This window comes from Myxine glutinosa, chromosome 11, assembly GCF_964187855.1.
Source record: "Myxine glutinosa chromosome 11, kmMyxGlut1.1, whole genome shotgun sequence".
Lineage (NCBI taxonomy): Eukaryota > Metazoa > Chordata > Myxini > Myxiniformes > Myxinidae > Myxine > Myxine glutinosa.
The window spans coordinates 114,617,857-114,638,930 of record NC_136271.1 but is presented as its reverse complement, the minus strand read 5'-3'; the positions used below and the strand labels follow the sequence as shown (position 1 = coordinate 114,638,930).

Here is a 21,074-nt window from a genome sequence, read left to right as displayed (position 1 = left end):
TTTGAGCTTGGGAGCTGATATTTGGATATGACAATGACCAAGTGATTTTGCTGTAAAGGGTATTTTTGATTTATTGATTAATTAATTAATCAATTAATTATTTAATTATTCGATGAATGACTTAATTTATTTATTTATTTTTAAGTTACAGATTCGGATGAAATGGTGGTTGTTTATATATACCATGAACCAATTGATTAACTATTTAATTTTTTATGATTATTATTCATATATTTTCATTATTAATCATTTATTTATTTTATTTCTCATCTGGGCAATATCTCAGGCACCGTTTGAGCTAGGAAGCTAATATTTGGACATGACAGTGACCAAGTAATGTGACTATAAAGGATATTTTTGATTTATTGATTAATCATTTAATGGATTAATTATTTATTGATTAATCTTCTTTTTTTTTTTAATGACTTATTTAATTACAATTCTAAAAGATATAGTTGCGGTTTTGTGAATAAAGGCAACCCCCCCATATTTAGTTACACCACAACATGTAGCCTCGTATAGTTAGTTATTTATTATTAAATGTAAAGCATAGTCCCCTTTCCAGTGTTAGGATTCGTTGATATGTGTTGAGGCAGGCAGGATAATAGCAGGCCTCATTGAAGCCTAAATGCCTCGTCACAGGACTAGGCCAGGCCCTGCAGGCCCGAAGGAGGGGCTAAAGGGAGTGGCCAAGGAGGAGCAGTGAGCAACCAATGGGAGCTAAAGGGAGTGGCCGAGGGTGACCAATGAGGGGCTGTCACGACACGTGACCCCAGGCGGCCAATGGAGGCCCATGGAACATTCAAGTGAGGTTTCAGGGGGTTATAAAACACGGCCCAGACTCCCCGCTCGCTCTCTGACTCTCTGCCAGGCTCTCTCTCTTGCTGGCTCTCTCTTCCTGGGTATACACTCTCTCGCGCTGGTCTCCTGCTATACTCTCCCTCGCTCGCTTGGCTCCTGCAGACTGAGCGCTCCTCTGGTTCCTGCTACGTGCACGTTATCGATCGTCATTCCTGCCGCGATCATCTCCGGCTGTGGTGTCCCAGGTTGGAGCGATTCTCGGGGCTTCCGTCCAACGAGCCCATTCACACGAGCTGCACGACCGAGCCCATCCGGGCGAGCTGCATGAAGCGGCTGCGCTTCTTGAGCATTACCCTTTTCCTTCCCTTCCCCGAACGAATGAGGGCCCTTGTCTGGGAACCTAGGTAAGGCCTGTTGTGAATAACCATTCAGGTCCGCACAACTTAAGTCCAACGGTTTGGTTTAATTGCATTTAGATCATCACATCATTCCTGTAAGTAGAAATACACAATAAGCATACGATGCGACATCTCATGAAGCCATTCATAACAGTCAATGCAAGCAAGCTAGATATTCTATAAAGGCGTACCATTAACGAGGCTACCGATGTAACATGTCACAAGGGAGAAGTCTCGGAGCACCGACACAGCTACGGGTCTTATAGTCACGCCCCTAGTGGTGACAACAATGACAGCGCGCAGCGAGCATCCCCACCCGGGTTCAGTACGGATACGATTTCACTACATTCACCCCCCCGTCAGAATTATACGGCCGCGTGGCTAAAAGCGAGAGAGCGTCAGCATGAATAGGGTGCGGTGGATCAGTCGGCCCAACCGCATCGGGCCGGGCGGCGAATTTCTCTGCCAGCACGCGTTCGAAATTCCCCGGGTACGGCATCTCGTAATTCTGTATCCCCGGTGTCAGAGGCGTCAACAGGGTCGGGTGATGAAGGGGGTAACGCCAAGTCGTCGGACCCGGGCAGTCTTGACGGGGAGAGGGTCGGTGGACTGTCGGCGATGGGAGCGTCGGGAGAGGCCATAGTCTCATAGATGGGTTCGACCGGTTCGTCCGATTCCCTACTAAGGTCGACGACCCCGCAAGGGGCAAGATGACGAACGGAGACAGTAGTCTCACGACCATCAGACGTCATCACACGAGCATGCTCAGGATTAGCCTGGAGAATCTGCACTTTGTCCACAAGGGGGTCGTACTTGCTCGCGCGAACCGCCCGTTTAAGGTAGGCCGGCCCGGGCCCAGCGAGCCAACTGGGCAAAGACCGTATACACCCCGAGCTCCTGGGGTGGTGGAAAAGTCGCTCGTGGGGAGTTTGGTTGGTTGCCGTACTCAGGAGTGCCCGGATTGAATTCAACGCCGCAGGTAGCGACCAAGCCCATTTATCGAGGCCCCGACTGTGGGTCCGGAGATGGAGCATGACGGCCCTCCAGATAATCCCGTTGAAGCGTTCGATCTGCCCATTAGCCTGGGGTCTGTACGGCGTGGTGTAACTAGACGCAATGTTGTTTTGGAGCAGATAGCCGCGCACCTCCTGAGACAAGAAGACTGCACCCCGGTCGGTATGGACATAGGCCGGGTAACCGAACATTGAGAACAAGTTCTGTAAGCATCGCATCACCGTGGCAGCAGTCATGTCCGCGCACATATAAGCAAAGGGGAATCGTGAGTACTCATCAACGATAGTGAGCAGATAGCGAGAGCCGCTCGACACCGGCAAAGGGCCCTTGAAATCCATCGCCAAGCGTTCCCACGGGCGTGTAGCCTTCACCAGAGTCCCCATAGGAGGGTTATAGAAACGCGGTTTGATTTCCGCACAGATAGCGCAGTCGCGACAGATACGGCGGATATCGTCAATCGAGTAAGGGAGATTCCCACTCCGCACGAAGTGAGCGAAACGCGTTACGCCGGGATGGCCCGCAGTGGCATGCAGCACCCGTAGGCCCTCCAACGAGGTGATACCAGCACATGTAGTCGGGCGTGATAAGGCATCGGCGGCCTGGTTATCCTTCCCTGGGCGATATTTGATGGTGTAACAGAAGTCGGCGAGTTCGATACGCCAGCGAGTGATTTTCTCGTTCTTAATGCGCTGGGCGTGTAAGGTGTCGTACATGAACGCAACGCTTTGCTGGTCCGTGATGATTTGGAAGCTCCGCCCGAGTAGGTACGGGCGCCATCGCCGAATAGACTCGACGATCGCATACGCTTCCTTTTCAACGGACGAGTGCCTCCGCTCAGCGGAAGTAAGAGTCCGTGAAAAGAAAGCCACGGGGCGCCCCCCTTGGGAGAGGGTCGCCGCGATGGCCTGATCCGAGGCGTCACTTTCGAGGACGAACGAGCCGCTCTCGTCGATGGTCGCTACGGCGGCTCGGGCGATGTCGGTCTTAAGACCTTCAAAGGCCGTCAATGCGGCCGTACTCAGGGGAAAGGTGTCGCAGGCCACAAGGGGGCGAAGTTTCGCGGAGAAATTTTGCACCCATTTGGAGTAATGGGCGAACAGCCCAAGGGCGCGTTTCAGGGACGCCCGATCGCAGGGAGGGGCCATGTCGAGCAAAGGTCGCAGACGCTCCTTATCCGGAGAGACAGAGCCATGGGTCACGGTGTACCCCAGAAGATCTATGGTGCGTAGGGAGTATTGGCACTTATCCTCGTTCATAGTTAAGTGATACCGTTGCGCGACCTCAAGGAAGCGCTTCAGATTAGCATCATGGTGCCCTTGGTCATATCCACAAACCGTAAGGTTATCGAGGTAGACGAAAACATCGGTTAAGTGCTCCCGCGCAACGAGGTCATCCATGGCCCTCTGGAAACAAGCGACTCCGTTCGTTACCCCAAAAGGCAATCGTGTAAATTGGTACAACCGCTGCCCCGACTCGAAAGCGGTATAGATACGATCCGCCCTAGAGATAGGGATCTGGTGGTACGCACTACGGAGATCGAGAGTACTATAGACCGAATACTGGGACACCTGTTGCACTAGCGCGTCCATCCCCGGAAGGGGGTAGGCATCCAGCTGTGTAAAGCGGTTAATCGTTTGGGAATAGTCGATTACCATGCGTTTGCGATGGGCCTCGCTGCGCACCACTAAGACCTGGGCGCGCCACGGCGACCTACTAGGTTCTATAATGCCGTCTTTCAAGAGCTGAGCCGTTTCGTCCGCAATGAATTGCATGTCCGCGTGAGAGTAGCGTCGCGATTTTACCGCGACAGGGGTACAGTCGGAGGTTAGATTGGGGAACAGCGAAAGCGGCCGGACGTCCATTTGCGCTAGGGCGCACACCGTCAGCGCGTCGTCCGCCCCCACAACAAGAGTGTCAGGCCCACCGAACTCCATTACCAGACGTCCATGCAGCTTAAAAAAATCGTGTCCTAGCAGAATATCAGCACATAATGCGGGTAAAACCATAAGGTGTACATCAGGGAAAACCCGTCCCTTTAGCATGAGTTTCAATCGGCATTCCCCTTTTGTGCTGAGCCGAAGTCCCTGGGAAGCCATGAAGATCCGTCTCGTAGACCGCCCGATCCGCCATCCATGCCTGAGCACAAGTCGCTGGTCGATAAAACTATCCGTAGATCCGGTATCCACCAAGGCCTGAACACAATGGCCCTCAACCATAAGGGGAATAAGGGCTTGAGCTAGGCCAGACGAGGCAGCTGGGAGCGGGACTGAGCCCCCCGAATGGGTCGGACCAGCCTCGCGGGTGGATCCTACACCAGCAGCAGTTTTGCGATCGTGGCCGGAGTCTGCGTTGACCATGGGGATTCCATTATCGTCATCAGAGGGCTTTCCCCAGCATTCCGGTGTTTCGCGATTCAAAATCCGACGAGAGAAGGCCTCCGTAGTATTTGTCATCGCCTTTTGACACTCCTGGCAGATAAAGGCTTCCGTAGGATCCGAAATCGCCTTTTGACAATTTTGGTCGCTTTGACATAAGGCTTCCGTAGTATTCGAAATCGCCTTTTTACGTTTTTGGTCGCTTTGACAAGAGGCTTCCGTAGTATTCGAAAGCTGCCTTAACTCTTTTGACGTGGCGGGGGCCGCCGTTAGCTCGTGGACGACTCGAGGAGTACAAGGGGCTTGGCAAAGTGTCAAAGCCCCTTGCGTGGCCTGAGGTTTGGCCAAGGACACGGCCTTTGTCCCCGATGGAGAATGAGACGGTGGTGGCTGTCCGGTGGCGCCAGTCAAGGTCGTCTGAGCGCCCAGCGGGCCGCAGAGAGGGGCCCTCCCCTTCGAAGTCGGGTAAGGCGCTGTGCTCGTGGGCTCTGCTATGAGCCCGTTCAAGGTTGCTGCGCCCGCGCGTCCGCGGCTGCGCGAGTCGAAGGGCCGCGAGCCGCGTGCCGTTTTCTTGCACACTTTCGCGTAATGTCCCTTTAGCGAGCACAAATGGCAAATAGCGTCACGTGCCGGACACACGACTCGGGCATGACGAGGCCCTCCACAAAAAAAACATGCGGCCCCGCGCAAGACCTTGGGTCTGCTGGTCGAAACGGCAGCTGTCAGGGCAGGGTCATCCTCCGGAGCATCCCGGTGTTCAGCAGGCGGATCCACGTCCTCGTCAGTAGCACTCTCCGGCCGGGCGTGTAGTGAGGTACCCGCCAAAAGGCGCGTGCGATCATAGGCGTTCGATTGCATCCGCGCTTCAGTATACGCTGTCGCTTGCTCAACCGCCGTAGCGAAGGTCAGGTCGGTCTTCTCCAAGAGTTTGAGACGTAGCTCCTGGGAGGAGACCCCTGCTATGAAGGCATCTAAAAGACGATCATCCTTAGCCTGCTCGGGAGTCCGTGGCTCCCTGACGCTATCCAGCAAAAGCTGCCGGAGCTCCTGGGCGTAATGGTCCATAGCTTCGTTGGGCTGCTGCCGTCGCGTCTGCAGCAAATAACGCGCATACACAGGGCTTTTTTCTTTTATGTAAAGCCGCTTGAGCTCCGCGATGGTAAGATCATACGTCGTGCATTGAGCGATCGCGTGGTAGACCCGGTAGTCGATTTTTGAGTGTAATATCGCCAGCTTCGCGGCAGGCGTCGGAGCGGTCTCAGGCTCATCAAAGAGATGCTCCAGTTGTCGGAGCCAGTGCTTGAGTTGCAAGCCTCCGTCCGTGGCTTGTGGGTCGGCGCTGAAAATGGACACCGTCAGCGCCTTGTTGCCAGCCATGTCAGCAGATCTTAAATGCAATTAAGTGTTGTGAATAACCATTCAGGTCCGCACAACTTAAGTCCAACGGTTTGGTTTAATTGCATTTAGATCATCACATCATTCCTGTAAGTAGAAATACACAATAAGCATACGATGCGACATCTCATGAAGCCATTCATAACAGTCAATGCAAGCAAGCTAGATATTCTATAAAGGCGTACCATTAACGAGGCTACCGATGTAACATGTCACAAGGGAGAAGTCTCGGAGCACCGACACAGCTACGGGTCTTATAGTCACGCCCCTAGCGGTGACAACAATGACAGCGCGCAGCGAGCATCCCCACCCGGGTTCAGTACGGATACGATTTCACTACAAGGCCATTAAGATTCTTCACTTTGTCCATGTTCTGTAAATACTGTGAATAAATACTGTGTTTTGGTTTCCAACCTGGCCGTCATCGTCCTTTCCATATTGACCTAGCATCGCCCCGAATTAAAACCGCTCAATCGGGTTCGATAGTGTTAACGGCACGAGTTACGCGACACACAACCGCTCGGGCATCCAGGATCAGTGTGACTCGTGCGGGGTTCAGTCCCCGTTCTCACAGCTGCATGTGTCTGAAGGTATTCTGGTGATGACCGTTAACCCTTCCACGCGTAGCTGCGGGCTCGGCGGCTGGAATTGCTTAGCAATCCGTCCACCACTAGTGTAGTTGTGGTTGTTGGCCTCGTGGACCCGGAATTCGAGGGGGAGCAGGGCTTAAACCCCCCTTAGTATGTCGCCGAACCCAGGATCCGCAACAATACATCTTCGGATGAAGCACTAGTGGTTTAGTTATGCTTGCTATTAGCCATTGATTAAGAAAATATTTTATGATAATCTTTTCTTGATTTTAATTATGCAATTAATCAATCAATTATTGTACACCTCTCCCTCCCAATGCACTCTCTATGAGCTGCACTGCGGTATTGCCAGGCGCCACAGGCACCCTGGCAATGCCACGCTGTAGGATATTTAATTATTTGGCATGGGGGCGGTGTATTTTGAATGTATCTGTACTTGTTTTGAATAATGTTGGGATGAATCTCTGAAGTTGTCTTTCTTTTCGTATGCAGCGTCAAGTCGGTTTTTCTTGAAGTCAGGTCGGCTTCTTGACGGCCACTGTTAACACGTAACGCAGTGCTACCTGCGCATGGTCGTGTAGTCAGCGACTAAACCGACTACCCTTACTGGCTTGCCAGTGGGAAGGGTGATTTTGCCAACATGCAGGACTAAAAACAATACCTGTTAAAGGGCGAATGACCTCCCTTAGTGAGCCAATGGCCATCCAGTACAGAGATGGTGCCTCCTTAAAAAACACCCATCCGGTTGGAGATTGTTTTTTAGGTAGTAGGGTGTAGACAGCAACCGCTCAGGGTAGTACGAGCTTTCTGACTTAGGAGCGTTAAAAGTGGTGCCCGGAACCATCTTACACTCTCCGTGTCAAGATCGCTGGTCTTACTTAGTCTCACTCAAACTTTAGCTACCGGGCTAGCTTCACTCTCTCTTTCTCACAAAAAACATCATCCACCTTTGATCATACACTTCTCATACTCAGTTTCACTCCTGACCTTTTATTATCTCTCTTTTATTTCTCTTTATGCAGCTCTTATATTTAAGGCTTTGCCTCGATGAGGACTATATAGTCCGTGACTGGAGCCTTCAACATAAAAAAGTGGAATTATTAAAAAGGAAATACATAGATTATTTCATGGTTGGAAAAAGGTTTTTGATCATTTTTGTAAAATGTTGAGGAAGTAAAATTCCAATATTATTCTTATCTTTGGATAGAAATCAGTTTGAATACTTTTGCGTTCATTTGCTCATTATTTTCTTTTTCCAAACACGAATATGAAGAAGAGTGAAATTTAATTGTTATATCATCAGTATCAACACGAGGTATGTTTTCTCATCACTTGCTGATTTTAACTTCTGTGAGGATGTTGGTCACTAAGTACCAAAGTGACTTTTTCCATTTCTTTATTTCCTATGTTGTTTCTTGTTTCTTGTGTTGTTTTTAGCCTGGCGTTGGCTTCGCGGTTAGGGTGCCGGCTTGGGATCATAGGGTGCCGGCTTGGGATCCTAGGATCCTGGGTTCGAATCCCGGTCGATTGCTGAATTAACACCAGGGGGGTTGACTCAGCCTGTCATCCTTCCGAGGTCGGCAAATTGAGCACCAGCTTGCTGGGATGAATGATCCCGGTGTGTACCCCGGCTTAGAATAGGTACACCGTATCCCTGCGCATCATAAGAGCGTGACCAAGGGTTGGCGTCAGGAAGGGCATCCGGCCATAAAAACATTGCCTCAAACAGGGAACCATGATTGTCATGGGGCCCGCAAGGTCTAACCCCCGCTTTAGCGGGGGAAAATGGCCTTAAAACGATCATTCATTCATTCATTCTATGTTGTTTCTTGTGTTGAAGGTGAATGCTGTTTATTTGTGATCCAGGGATTGCATCTTACTGTTGTGTTTCAGTTACAGTACAACAAGAAACAGCATGATCATTAATTTTATTGCATTTCTGCTTCAAGGATGAGCAAGCATTTCACCACCGAGCACCATTGCTTAGCCACCTGTTCTTAATGTCTGGAAGGGAAAACCATATTTTTTAAACCCCAGAAATAAGCCCTCGAATAACAAGTCAAAACAGCGAAGCTTTTCATCAAACTTGAGTGTGATTGAGCAGGAGTAGAAGTAATTACTAGAAAGGTTCTTCAGAAGTGTGCACCTCTTCACCAATCAACTTCCCGTCCACCCATTTTTCTGTTACAATTTGTATTCTCCTCCTCTGCTCAACTGCAACACAATACATTTTGTTCGTTATTGTAAAAAATTCAATCATTTACAAAAATATCATAATTCATCAAGCAGTTACTCACCTAAACTACAAAAGTGGGTTTGTATATTTTTTTTTTTTGGTATTTTATTGTATTTTTTTTTTTTTTTTTTTTTTTTGTATTGGGGAAGACCCCAATTCTTTCGTTGTAAATGCATCATATAGCGCCACCCGGTGGTATCCGGTATTTCAAATAATCTTCCCTTACATAAAGAAAGTTTAAATAACTTGATTAATTTGCATTATGGTGATCTGATTGAGTTAAAATCTGAGTGAGAATAATTCGAAATTTTCAAAATGTCCAAGTTCACTCATTTTAAAGGAAGGTTCAAACCAAGTCACCCGACACTTCGCAGTGAAGTGGAAATGATTTTTGGTCACGCCATATTTACAAGCAGCAAGGATGGTTAATGAAGGTGATGTTTGCTGACTTCCAAGCAAATGGAAGATGACCTCAGGCAAATGATGGAATGGCTAAAGCAGAATATGTGTGAAGCACGACATGCCGTCTTGTGAATAAATCCATTATCATAGTGATGGATAAAAAATGCCAAGTGAGATATAATAAATATAATTCGTCGTCTGTCTGTCTGTATGTTTGTGTTTTTTGCAAAGGCCGCATGGCCGACAACCACAAAATTTGGCACACAGCCCAAGTCTGATCCAGGGATTGTCCTTAGGGTATTTTCAGTCACCACCTCAGTCTTTAAAGACTCTGAAGACCTCTAACACCTGCCTTTGCATGCTTTTTCCATGCTTGAGATAATAGATTACATGCTTGAGAGAAGACTTTTCACATGCTTGAGAAATTAGACCCTGAAGACTCCTAAGACTGTTTAAGACCCTTAAGGCCTTTAAGACCACTAAAACCCTTTAAATCCCTGAAGACCCACAAGACCCTTTATGACCCTTAAGATTTTGAAGACCCTTTAGTCCTCAAAGACCCTTTTTACCCCAAATATATTTTAGACCTCCAAAGACCCTTAAGAACTTTCAGACGTCAAAGACCCATAAGACCCCAAATAACCTTTTGACCCCAAAGATCTGTAAGAACCTTGAAGACATTGAATACCCTTGAGAACCCTTTTACCTTTAAGACCCTTTTGACACTTTACACACCTTTAGATCCCTTCACTCTTTTGACCTTTTTACCCTTTAGACCCCAGAACATTTTGATCTTTTCACCCCTTAGACCTTAACACCACTGTAACCCCATACATTCTTCAGACAGATGAGACAGCTTGGCCCCTTGACCATTTAGACCGTTAGACCACTTGGACCTTTTTAGACCCTTTTTAAATGCTTGAGAGACGAGACCCTTTTGACCCCTTCAACACTAACTACGATTGGAACGTATCCTTTAGAGTGTTCAGACCATCTAGAACCCTTTAAGCCGACACCACACTAACATGAATAGTCTTCTTGCAAAACACAGACTATAGTTTTTTTGAGCAAGTAATGCGCAAACTTGACACACCCAGAGGGTGATATCTAATTTATAAAAAAGAAAGTTTGTTTGTTCGTTTATGCATTCGGACTCTGCAGGAACCAGTGCAACCAAACATTGCATACCCTCCTCTTTCATCCAGAGGAAGGTCAAGGGCTATGTTTGGATAATAAAAAAATGACCCCAGATAAAACCAGATAATTGGCCTTCAGGCCTCGACCAGGTGTTGTGCTTATGCACTGCCTGGGTTTTTTTTTCTCCCGGGAGTGATCGAGTAATATGTGTTGTGAAGATCGTATGTTAATTTGTTGTGATTTGTTCTCAACAACACAAATTTAATGATTAGAGGGTTTAATTGAATTTCCCTGGGCAATACCAGGTCAGGTACTTCAGCCAGTATACAGTTAAGTTTTAGAAAAAGCTATTTTGTAGACATTGGATGATAACACCTTGCAAATTAACACTGCAAATTAAATAATTAATTAATTCCCCTCTCTCTTCAACTCTCTCTCTCTCTCTTATGTACCATACTCTTCACAGAACGTTGGTACTGCTGAGGCAGATTTCTGAGCAAGGATTAAACTGGGTAGTTTGACATTGCCTTCCCAGTATCCAAGCAGTAGTTAGAGCAGGAATTTGGAATTTGGTCATGATGCCGGTGATAGCTAGCCTACTCTTCACAGCGGACACCATGGGGTGTTTATCATTCACTAAATAAAACCGGCAGATGGGACGTCCGTTTAGCATCCATCCAAGCGACGGCATACACATGAATCACTCTGCCTGTGCAACGCCAGGATAATAGTTTAGAGCTGGGTCGGGATTTAAATCCAGGCTAGACGGCTTAGGTACGAGTGTGCGTACCCCTAGGCCTTCCTATCAGCCTCCTCATTGGCTCTAGTTTTCTTCATGAAAATTTCATTGCATTCATTGTCCAAACGAATGTTAACCTTACCGACAGGTTCTTTTGATGCTTTGTTTTCATGTAGCCTGGAAATTAGAAACACATGATGAGCAAGTTAAAATTGAGTATTTCACACCATCGAGTAATTACACCATCCAGTAAAATGAAAATTATTACAAATCCTTACTCTGTCTTGATGACTTCTGTGGAAGAATCGTTGCGAGTTTGGAAGCGGAGCAGTGGGAGGGTGGAGGGGTGGACAAAGAATATCCAAAGTTACTTTCAATTTCAACCCTTAAAATTCACTTTAAAGATCTCTGTTCGTCGATGAGGACATAATAATGCATAATAGTGACCTTTGTATTCCAGATATAACAACAACTTTGGTAAAATTTGATTTTGACTTGATTCGCTTAAATACAATTTCTTCATTCAGAGGATGATTCAAATGAATAACCATTTTAGTTTTGTAACACTGGAGATGTAACTGTATAGAGACATGAATATTGTATTGGAAAAGTACATGGATGTTCCAAGTCGTTCTAAGAACAAGACAACAATCATCCAAGAAATGCAAATGCGTTTTCTTTTCTACATAAGTAGAAACATACCCTAATTAGAAACATACCCTAATTAGAAACATACCCTAATTAGAAACATACCCTAATTAGAAACATACCCTAATCTACACATACCCTAATTAGAAACATACCCGAATTAGAAACATTCCCTAATCTACACATACCCTAATTAAGAACAGAGTATTCAAATAAACACCCCCTCCTCCCCTCCAAGTGTTTGGCACTTGTTTATCCTTCAGAATCTTTATCCATTTGAAAGCAGAGTTCTTGCATTCGCTGGGACTTCTTAATTAAAGGTATGGTACTTACGTTCACTGAAACCTCCAGACCCGAGACTTAATCCTCCAGACCCGAGACTTAATCCACCAGTCTTGAGACTTAATCCACCAGACCCTGAACCTGTTCCTCCAGATCCTGAACCTGTTCCTCCAGATCCTGAACCTGTTCCTCCAGACCCTGAACCTGTTCCTCCAGACCCTGAACCTGTTCCTCCAGACCCTGAACCTGTTCCTCCAGATCCTGAACCTGTTCCTCCAGATCCTGACCTCATTCCCTTTGATGATGAAGATGAGGATGGTGACATTTCAACTCTGGAGAAAACATTATAATATCATGATGAGAAAGGCTTTCAGTATCTTCAAACAAATAGAGAGTGCTTTACACTTGATGTGTTGTAGTTTTGTTTTTTGGGGGGTTTTACACATTAAAGAAAAAAATTTAAAATACCTTTTTATTTTTCACAATTGACACACATTGCTTGGCTAGAAATGCTACAAAATAGCTTGTTAAGTTACCCGCTGCCTCCTCCATCCAGCAAACGGCGATATGTTTCAATCTCAGCTTCAAGCTGCATCTTTTCATCCAGGAGTTTGGCGTAATCACATTTCTGGCCGTTGATATCCCCGCGTGCGCTTGCAAGGTCTCCCTCAAGTTGTTCCAACCTGTTCAGATACGATTCCAGTTCACGTTGTTTTCTGCATCTTGTGTCATCCAGCGTGTCTTCCAAAGAGGGAATCTAGAATACAGAACATACTCTAACTTTATTTTTTATAAGGACGATAATTGTCACATAAAACAGACACCTGAGTTTTACTTATCCAGCTTACCTGGCCTCGTAAAGTTGCCAGCTCACTCTGTAGGACCTGCATACTTTGTCGCATCTCAGTGACCTCATTCTTCGAAGACATTGCAGCTTGGTTTTGTTGGACTGCAACCTGCTGCACCTGCTCAGCCTAAAATAACATTTCAAGGTAATGGAAGGAACAATTTCATGATTGGCACACATAACTTAAGTAACATGATGTTGTTTTTCCAACTACAACTACGTTGCTCTCACAATGTCTAACTTTTACAAAAACTGACCTGTAGTTGAAAAGCTTGTTCAGCCTCAGCCCTGTTCCTTTCTATATCAGCTTCATATCTGCTTCTCATATCATCCAACATCTGCATAATGTTTGGACCTTGTTGGGCATCAACCTCCACAGACATGCTGGAACCAGAAATCTGTGACTTCAATGCTGCAACTTCCTAAAGGGGGAGAAAGTTGAAGGAGTTTATTGAATAATGTCCATATATATTCCAGGTAAAGTTGTATTTCCGACTTGTTAAAATGCCATATTTCTATGACGACACATATCTTATCTTACAATAACAGTGATAAGTTATACTTTGTGTATTTCTCAATAACCATGTCTTCTGACCACACGAACTGTGTTGAGCATTAATTTTGTGCTGACATTCTTTATTCCATTTTACATGGACATGTGGCCCACCAGGAAATATCACCACCACAGTCTGTTAACAACAAACGGGGCTGATATTTTAGAGAAGAGAAAGCTTTAAAGAACATAAGAAATATCAATCTATCATCTATCGTATTACACTTCAGAAGTCCTGTGATCAGAATATTGTTTAGCAACGATTATTACCTCAAAGAGTTTCTCACAGCAGAGAAATCAACATATTTACTTTGATAAACGTTTTTACTCATCGCAGGCAAACCATTTTCCACCACTTTATATTTACATTGACGTGTTAAATAATTTCTCATGAAATATCAAATAATTGTAGATATTGCGATTTATCTCTTCCATGCTTGATTACTGCAATTCACTCTCTGTTGGTTTACTTGCCAAATCCCTTCAAACGCTGCAATATGTTCAGGATAGTGCTGTATGGGGTTTAACCAAAATAAGAAAATAGAGCACATCACTCCTGTGCTGGCTTCCTTGCATTGATTGCCAGTGAAATATCGAATTTAGTTTAAAATTTCACTTTTGGTTTTAAGATTTTACATGGCACCTGCCTCACATATTTGGAAAGTTTACTTGGCCATTGCACACCCACATGCACCCTTAGGTCGAGCACTGTCGGTCTCCTATCTGTGCTCAGGATGTGGTTGCCCACAATGGCGGACCGGGCTTTTTGCTCGGTTGCACCCCACCTATGGAATAAGCTACCAGATCACCTGAAGGCATCCAGTTTTATTACAGGTTCTATATCTCGGCTTAAAACCCACCTTTACTGCCTTGCCTTTAAGTAACCTGCTTTGCAAAAAGTACTGGTCAACGATGTTATTATTTCCACTGTATGCAATTTGATTTCCCCCGCCCCCCCCCTCCCCTTACCCCCTCTCCCCTATTTATCAGAAGACATTGTATTTAATGAAATTTGATTCTATATTTCCATATATACTGTACTTGTTTTTTTTCTGTAATTATAGTCTACTATACTTTGATTCTTGTTACATTTCTTTTTATTTCTTTTTTCCTTGATTAACTGATTTTCCTAAATTCAGTGCTTTGAAATTTCTTTGTATTTGAAAAGTACTATATGTAAATAAAATTTCTTATTATTACCTCCGCCACCAAAGGTGGATGGAGGTTATGTTTTCACCCCTGTCTGTCTGTCTGTCTGTTTGTTTGTCTGTCTGTCCGTTTGTGAACAAAATATCTCAAAACGTTGTGGACGGATTCGGACGAAATTTGGGAGAGATGTAGCGTATGTGACAAGGACGAAATGATTAGATTTTGGAGAAGATCTGGATTCAGATCCGGCTACGAGAAATTGTTAAGTGATTCTTCACCATTGAGTGATAGGACCAACCAGGCGGAGGTATGCTCTCTACTGAGTGCCGTTCTAGTTATTATTATTATTATTATTATTATCATTATTATCATTATTATTGTTATTATTATTATTATTACCCTCGCCAGAGGAGAGGGTATTGCATTTGAGACCGTTTGTTTGTCTATTTGTTTGTCTGTTTGTTTGTCTATTTGTTTGTTTGTCTGTTTGTCTGTTTGTCCGCAGAGAATAAATATGATTTTCTCTGCAACCGTTGGTCCGATTGACACGGAATTTTCACCATAGGTGCAACTCCACCTGTAGAAGTTTTTGATCATAATTATGACGTCATAAGTCACGTGGTTCGGCCGCCATCTTGGAAAAACCGAAAAGTTTGCACCTCGAAATTTGCACGAAATCCCATCTCCACTGCCTCTGACATCAATTCTTCCTGGGAATTCTTCCAAAGCAAACTGCTCTCTCTCATGCACAGATTTATCCCATCTCGTCTTCAGATGTCTTACCCTTCCTCCCGTCCATGGTACACTGAATCTTGTGGTGAGGCAGTTGCCCTGAAACAACTTGCCTTTGCCTCTTGGAAGGCAAATCCAACTGAAGGCAATCTCAGTTCCTTCCACCAAGCTCGGAACAAGTGTGTGTCTACCCTCAGGAGTGCCAGGAAGCACTATCTCTCCACACTCAAGAATGAACTCTCAAACCTGTCTCCTTCCTCCGAATCCTGGTGGCGTCTGGTCAAATCCGTTTCTGGTGTTTGTTCCCCCTCCATCCCCTCCCTTACCTCAAATGGCCACACAGTTGACATCGCACGTGACAAAGCCGAATGCCTCAACTCTGTGTTTGCCTCAAAATCTTGTGTCCCAAACCCATCTCTCTCTGTTCCCACCCTTCCCAGTCGAACCCAACTGCTCCTGGACTCTGTGTCCTTCTCTCCTGACAAGGTGGAGGAGTTTTTGTCTAACCTCGACTCTGATTCTGCAACTGGACCAGACGGCATCAGCCCACGGGTCCTAAAATCCTGCTCTGCTGCTCTATCTCACCCTCTCTCTGTCCTTTTCACCCTCTCTTTTGCTCAAGGTCATCTGCCAGCATCCTGGAAATCAGCAAACATTACCGCTTTACACAAAAAAGGTGCAAAAACAGATCCTTGCAACTACAGACCAATCAGCCTGCTCCCAATTATCAGCAAAGTCATGGAATCCATCATTGCTTCGGATATGAAATCTTTCCTCTTCTCCAATGGCTTGATCTCTGATCATCAATTTGGTTTCAGACCAGGTCACTCTACTCTGGACATGCTGCTTCTGCTGTCTCAACAATGGATGGAGGTCCTCAATGCCAAACAGGAAATCAGAGCTGTCTCCCTCGACATATCACGTGCCTTCGATACGGTCTGGCACCCAGCTCTGCTCACCAAACTCTCCTCCTATGGTATCCATGGAAATCTCCATGCATGGCTTGCGGACGTCCTCTCTGGTCGTAGTCAACGTGTGGCCCTGAATGGATTTCTCTCAACTCCCCTTCCTGTTCAGGCTGGAGTTCCCCAAGGCAGTGTTCTGGGCCCTGTGCTTTTTCTGGTCTTTATCAATGATCTCTCCGACTCTCTGGAAAATCCTCTCTATCTCTTTGCTGATGACTCCACTCTCTGCCACTCCATTCCTCTGCCCTCAGATCGGCAGTCTGCAGCCTCCTCACTCTCTGAAGACTTGGACAAAATCACAGACTGGTCAAACAAGTGGAACATGTCTTTCAATCCTGACAAATCTCACACTCTTACTATGTCTCTCCGAAAAGATCGACTGGACAACCCTCCCATCTACTTTCTCAACAATCCTCTCCAAGAAGTTCTGTCGCTCGAGCTTTTGGGTCTCACTATCTGCCATGATCTTTCTTGGGAAAAACCACATTTCCAACCTGGCCTCCAAAGCCAGTCGCCGACTGGGCATCCTCCGTCGTGCGAAGTCCTTCCTCGGCACACCTGAGCTCCTCACCACATACAAGGCTTTCATCCGCAGCTCAATGGAATACTGTTCTCCCCTATGGGCCGGTGCTCCTGCCTCACACCGAGATCGGCTTCACGCTGTCGAAACCAAAGCTTTCAGAATTATTGGAATCTCCCGTGATGAAGCTATCTCTGAGGGCCTTTCACTCACTCACCGCAGGCAGGTAGGTGGTCTTTCTGTCTTCTACCGACTCCTCTCCGGCCTTGCACCCCCAGCTCTCTCTGTGCTCTGTCCCCCAAATATTCCTACAGGTCGCACAAGATCTGCCAGCAACTCTCTGATGGTTAAACTGCCGAAATCTCGGCTCTCTGCTCACCTTCACTCTTTCATTCCTCTTTTCTCCCGCCTCTGGAACAAACTCCCTCACTCCCTTCAATCCCACTCGTCCCTCCAGGTCTTTAAAACAGCTGTTCACCACCATCTCTTATCTTCCCCCATCCAAAACCTTGATCTTTTCTATCCCTGCTAATTCACCCCAGATCCACCTTGTTTGAAATTCCAACTTCTTTCCTGGAAGTCCTGGCAGTGTCCATATGTTTTGTACCTCTCCCACCCCCTCCCCCCCCCCCCCCTTCCCATTCCGCACCCCCAATGCCCTCTCCCTCTCACAGATCTCTCGATGTCTCCATGTCTCTCGGTACCTGCTCTCAAAATAATGTTGTGTTTGTGTCCTTCCTCCTCTCTCCCCATCTTGTCTACCGCTCCCGATGTTATATGTTTTATGTGTCGGTTTGTCTTTCTGTGTGATTATTGTTCGCTCTTTCATGAGCCTCGATCTTGTATACAAAAAAAAAATACAAAAAAAAAAAAACCTCTATATCTCCGCAAGTGCCGAATAGAAAAAATTGAGACATGGCTCATTGTAAAGAACTCTCCATGGGGAATAAAATATGTTAATGATGATGTCGTAGGTGCCTCCATTATGACGTCATAATTCGACAAGTACAAAACTTCATCCGATCAAGATGAAATTTCTTGAGCATAACCTAGGAATAAATTCGTTTAGAAAAAAAAAAAATTGGGGTCATCGGTCACATGGTCCAGCCGCCATATTTGTTTTAACACAAAAGCCTTAAAAACCACTGAAAATACAAGTACAAAACTTCATCCGATCAAGATGAAATTTCTTGAGGATAATCTCGGAATAAATTAGTTTGGAAAAAAAAATGATAACGTCATCGGTCACGTGGTTCGGCCGCCACATTTGTTTGAACACAAAAGCCTTATAAACCACTGAAAATACATCCTGGCGAGGGTTTGCAATCTCTAATTCCTCTTTTTCTTGTTATTATATTGCAAAATGAGTATATTTCTTGACGAAAATAATTGCTTAAATTTTACATTTTCTTGGAAAATATGAAATTCCATCGAATTTCCATCCAATTATGAAATTCCATGAAATTCCATCAACGGTTTTTGGAATGTTTCTGGTGAAAGAAGAAGTATTCAAACCTCCGCATGGTTTTTCTTCAAGAAGTCCAACTCATCCTGCAGTGCCTCCAGCTCTCCCTTCATTGATGAAGTTGCCATCGTGTACTCATCGCGCAGTCCGTGCAAGTTGTCGATATCAGCTTCCACAGTAGTGCGCAAAGTAGTTTCGTTGTCCAACCTGCAATCAGCGGAGCATTTTGATTTCACTTTTGAGAAGAAATCCAATTCCATGAATTTACTGCTGGATCCAGTAAAGGGGAAGATATGAAGTGAAATTCACGACAAAACTCAAGGTCTCATTGTACACATATTCCAACATTTTTTTGTTTTATAGCTGAATCCCAACCAACGTTAACAATTGTTATCTAAGAATAGATGTAACTTATAGACATATCCAGTGCCTCAATTCAATTTTAGTGCATTTCAACTCTGACAAAACAAATCTGCACAAGATGATACTTAGCAGATCTGTTCAGGACACAAACTAGGATTGTTGTTCATGATGGTGGGTCATGCGCAACATGTGCGGTCTCACTTGGTTTTAAAGTCGTCCGCAGCGAGCCTTGCATTGTCGATCTCCAGGCTGATTTGGGCATTCTCCATTATTTGATTATGAATCTACACACACAAACACATGAAAATACATGATTAGATGTTAAATTATTTTGTTTTAATCATTAATTATTCCTGACCAGGTAAGCAGCAATGGATCAAGTGCACATACCTTGGCTCGTAAGTCTGCGATGATCCCATAGTATGACTCGTAGTCTGAGTCTTGTGCACCTTTACCTTTCAACAGTTCCTTGATCTTGAGTTCTAGTTCTGCATTTGCTTTCTCGAGGTTGCCAACCTTATTCATGAAATTGGCGAGACGTTCATTAAGGGATTGCATGGCTTGCTTTTCATTACCTTGCAGACCGCTTGAAAAGCTTAAGCCTCGTCCACCTTGTCCACCATCACCACCACCACCACCACCAGCACCACCACGATAGGTGCTCATGCTCCGACCTGAACCGAAGTTATTCAATGAATTAGAGCTGAACTGTCGCGAACTCATCTTGACTGCTGAAAAGGAACACAAACGAGCTAGTTCTGACAAAGCTTCACTGGAAGTTCTGGTTTTCTCCTCATGGGGGTGTTGCCTTTATATACACCACCGGTAAGATAACCTTTCATTTGGATGTCATCCAACAGCAAAATATTTCCTCAAGCCAATCTCTGTCATTGTTAACAATGAGAATTCTTTCACCTTTCTCCACACGTAGAAATGGGTGTTGTCCTTGTCATAATAAGAATCTCCTTGCATGAGTTCTAAATTTGGAAGAAAAAAAAATCACTTTTGTTGATTATTTTTAGTGTGGTTATTAATTTAATTGACAGTAACTATTGTGAAATAGACCGTGCTTATTGCTGTTCTGAGTCCATTTTTTTCTTCTTCTTTTTTTACAGGAGTGAGGTTCATGGAAGAGCAAAGTAGATCTGACAGTGGGACAAACAGCATGGGAATAAACAATCAGGATATGTGGAAAGGGATGAGGGCAGTAAACACTGAAACGAGTAAGTATAAGATGGTTGGGTTCATGAAGGTTAATGGGGGTAATAAATATAAGACATAAATGCATGGGAAGAACATAAGGTGGCAGCATACCACATGCTTGAGGTCCTGGAAGGATGCGTGAAACAAAACAGCCTGTGGAAGGTGGTCCCATAGCTGGGAGAAGCGAGGAATAAAAGTTTTGAGGTATGCAGTAAGTATTGATTTTGGAATTTTAATCAAGAGGGGGTTACGAGAAGAACACATGCATCAGTAGATAGTGATGGTCGGAGGACCCACAAGCCCTTGTTTCTCACAAAGCATCTTGTTTCTCACAGTCTGAGAGTCCTTTAGGTGCTTTTTTGCAAACTCCAAGCGGGCTTTCATGTGTCTTTCACTGAGGAGAGGGTTCCGTCTGGCCACTCTGCCATAAAGCCCAGATCGGTGGAGTGTCGCAGTGATGGTTGTCCTTCTGGAAGTTTCTCCCATCTCCACACAAGATCTCTGGAGCTCAGCCAGCGTGACCATCGGGTTTTGGTCACCTCTCTTACCAAGGCCCTTCTCCCCCGATTGCTCAGTTTGGCCGGGCGGCCAGCTCTAGGAAGAGTCCTGGTTGTTCCAAACTTCTTCCTTTTAAGAATTATGGAGGCCACTGTGTTCTTTGGAACCTTCAATGCAGCAGAATTCTTTTTTGTAGGCTTCCCCAGGTCTGTGCCTCGACACAATCCTGTCTCTGAGCTCTGCAGGCAGTTCCTTCGACCTCATGGCTTGGTTTTTGCTCTGATATCCATTGTCAGCCGTGTGACCTTATTTAGACAGGTGTGTGCCTTTCCAAATCATGTCCAATCAATTGCATTTGCCACAGGTGGACTCCAATCAAGGTGTAGAAACATCTCAAAGATGATCAAGAGAAAGGCACCTGAGCTAAATTTCAAGTGTCATAGCAAAGGGTCTGAATACTTATGTCAATGTGATATTTCAGTTTTTTCTTTTTAATAAATTTGCAAAACTTTCTAAAATCCTGTTTTCTCTTTGTCATTGTGGGGTATTGAGTGTAGATTGATGAGGGAAAAATGAATTTAAACGATTTCAGCATAAGGCTGCAACATAACAAAATGTGAAAAAAGTGAAGGGGTCTGAATATGCACTGTATATATATATATTGTTGCGGATCTCACCGTCGGCCCTTTTTCCCCTTACCAAGGGGGGGAATAATCCCCTTGTCTGTGACTGACCGATGTGAGTCCTGAAGCTGCCCAGCTC

The 21,074-nt window shown here is 45.3% G+C and overlaps 1 protein-coding gene across 3 annotated transcripts; it reads right to left on the bottom strand.

Annotated features, from left to right (window-relative positions):
• Positions 1-8,482: 8,482 nt before the first annotated feature.
• LOC144894344 (keratin, type 1 cytoskeletal 11-like) lies at positions 8,483-19,507 on the bottom strand. Of its 3 annotated transcripts, none has more exons than XM_078787048.1 (11): positions 19,002-19,394; positions 18,813-18,895; positions 18,299-18,455; positions 13,122-13,286; positions 12,866-12,991; positions 12,554-12,774; positions 12,285-12,349; positions 12,069-12,200; positions 11,366-11,381; positions 11,230-11,264; positions 8,483-8,787 (listed from the first exon to the last, which is right to left on the bottom strand). In XM_078787048.1, exons 1-11 carry the CDS (start codon positions 19,332-19,334, stop codon positions 8,693-8,695), a joined length of 1,428 nt encoding a protein of 475 aa, XP_078643174.1. In that variant the 5' UTR covers positions 19,335-19,394; the 3' UTR covers positions 8,483-8,692. The 3 variants fall into 3 exon arrangements, with proteins under 3 accessions (XP_078643174.1, XP_078643175.1, XP_078643173.1); XM_078787049.1 differs by having other exon boundaries at positions 12,069-12,158; positions 19,002-19,393; XM_078787047.1 differs by having other exon boundaries at positions 12,069-12,349; positions 19,002-19,507.
• Between the last annotated feature and the right edge of the window lie 1,567 nt (positions 19,508-21,074).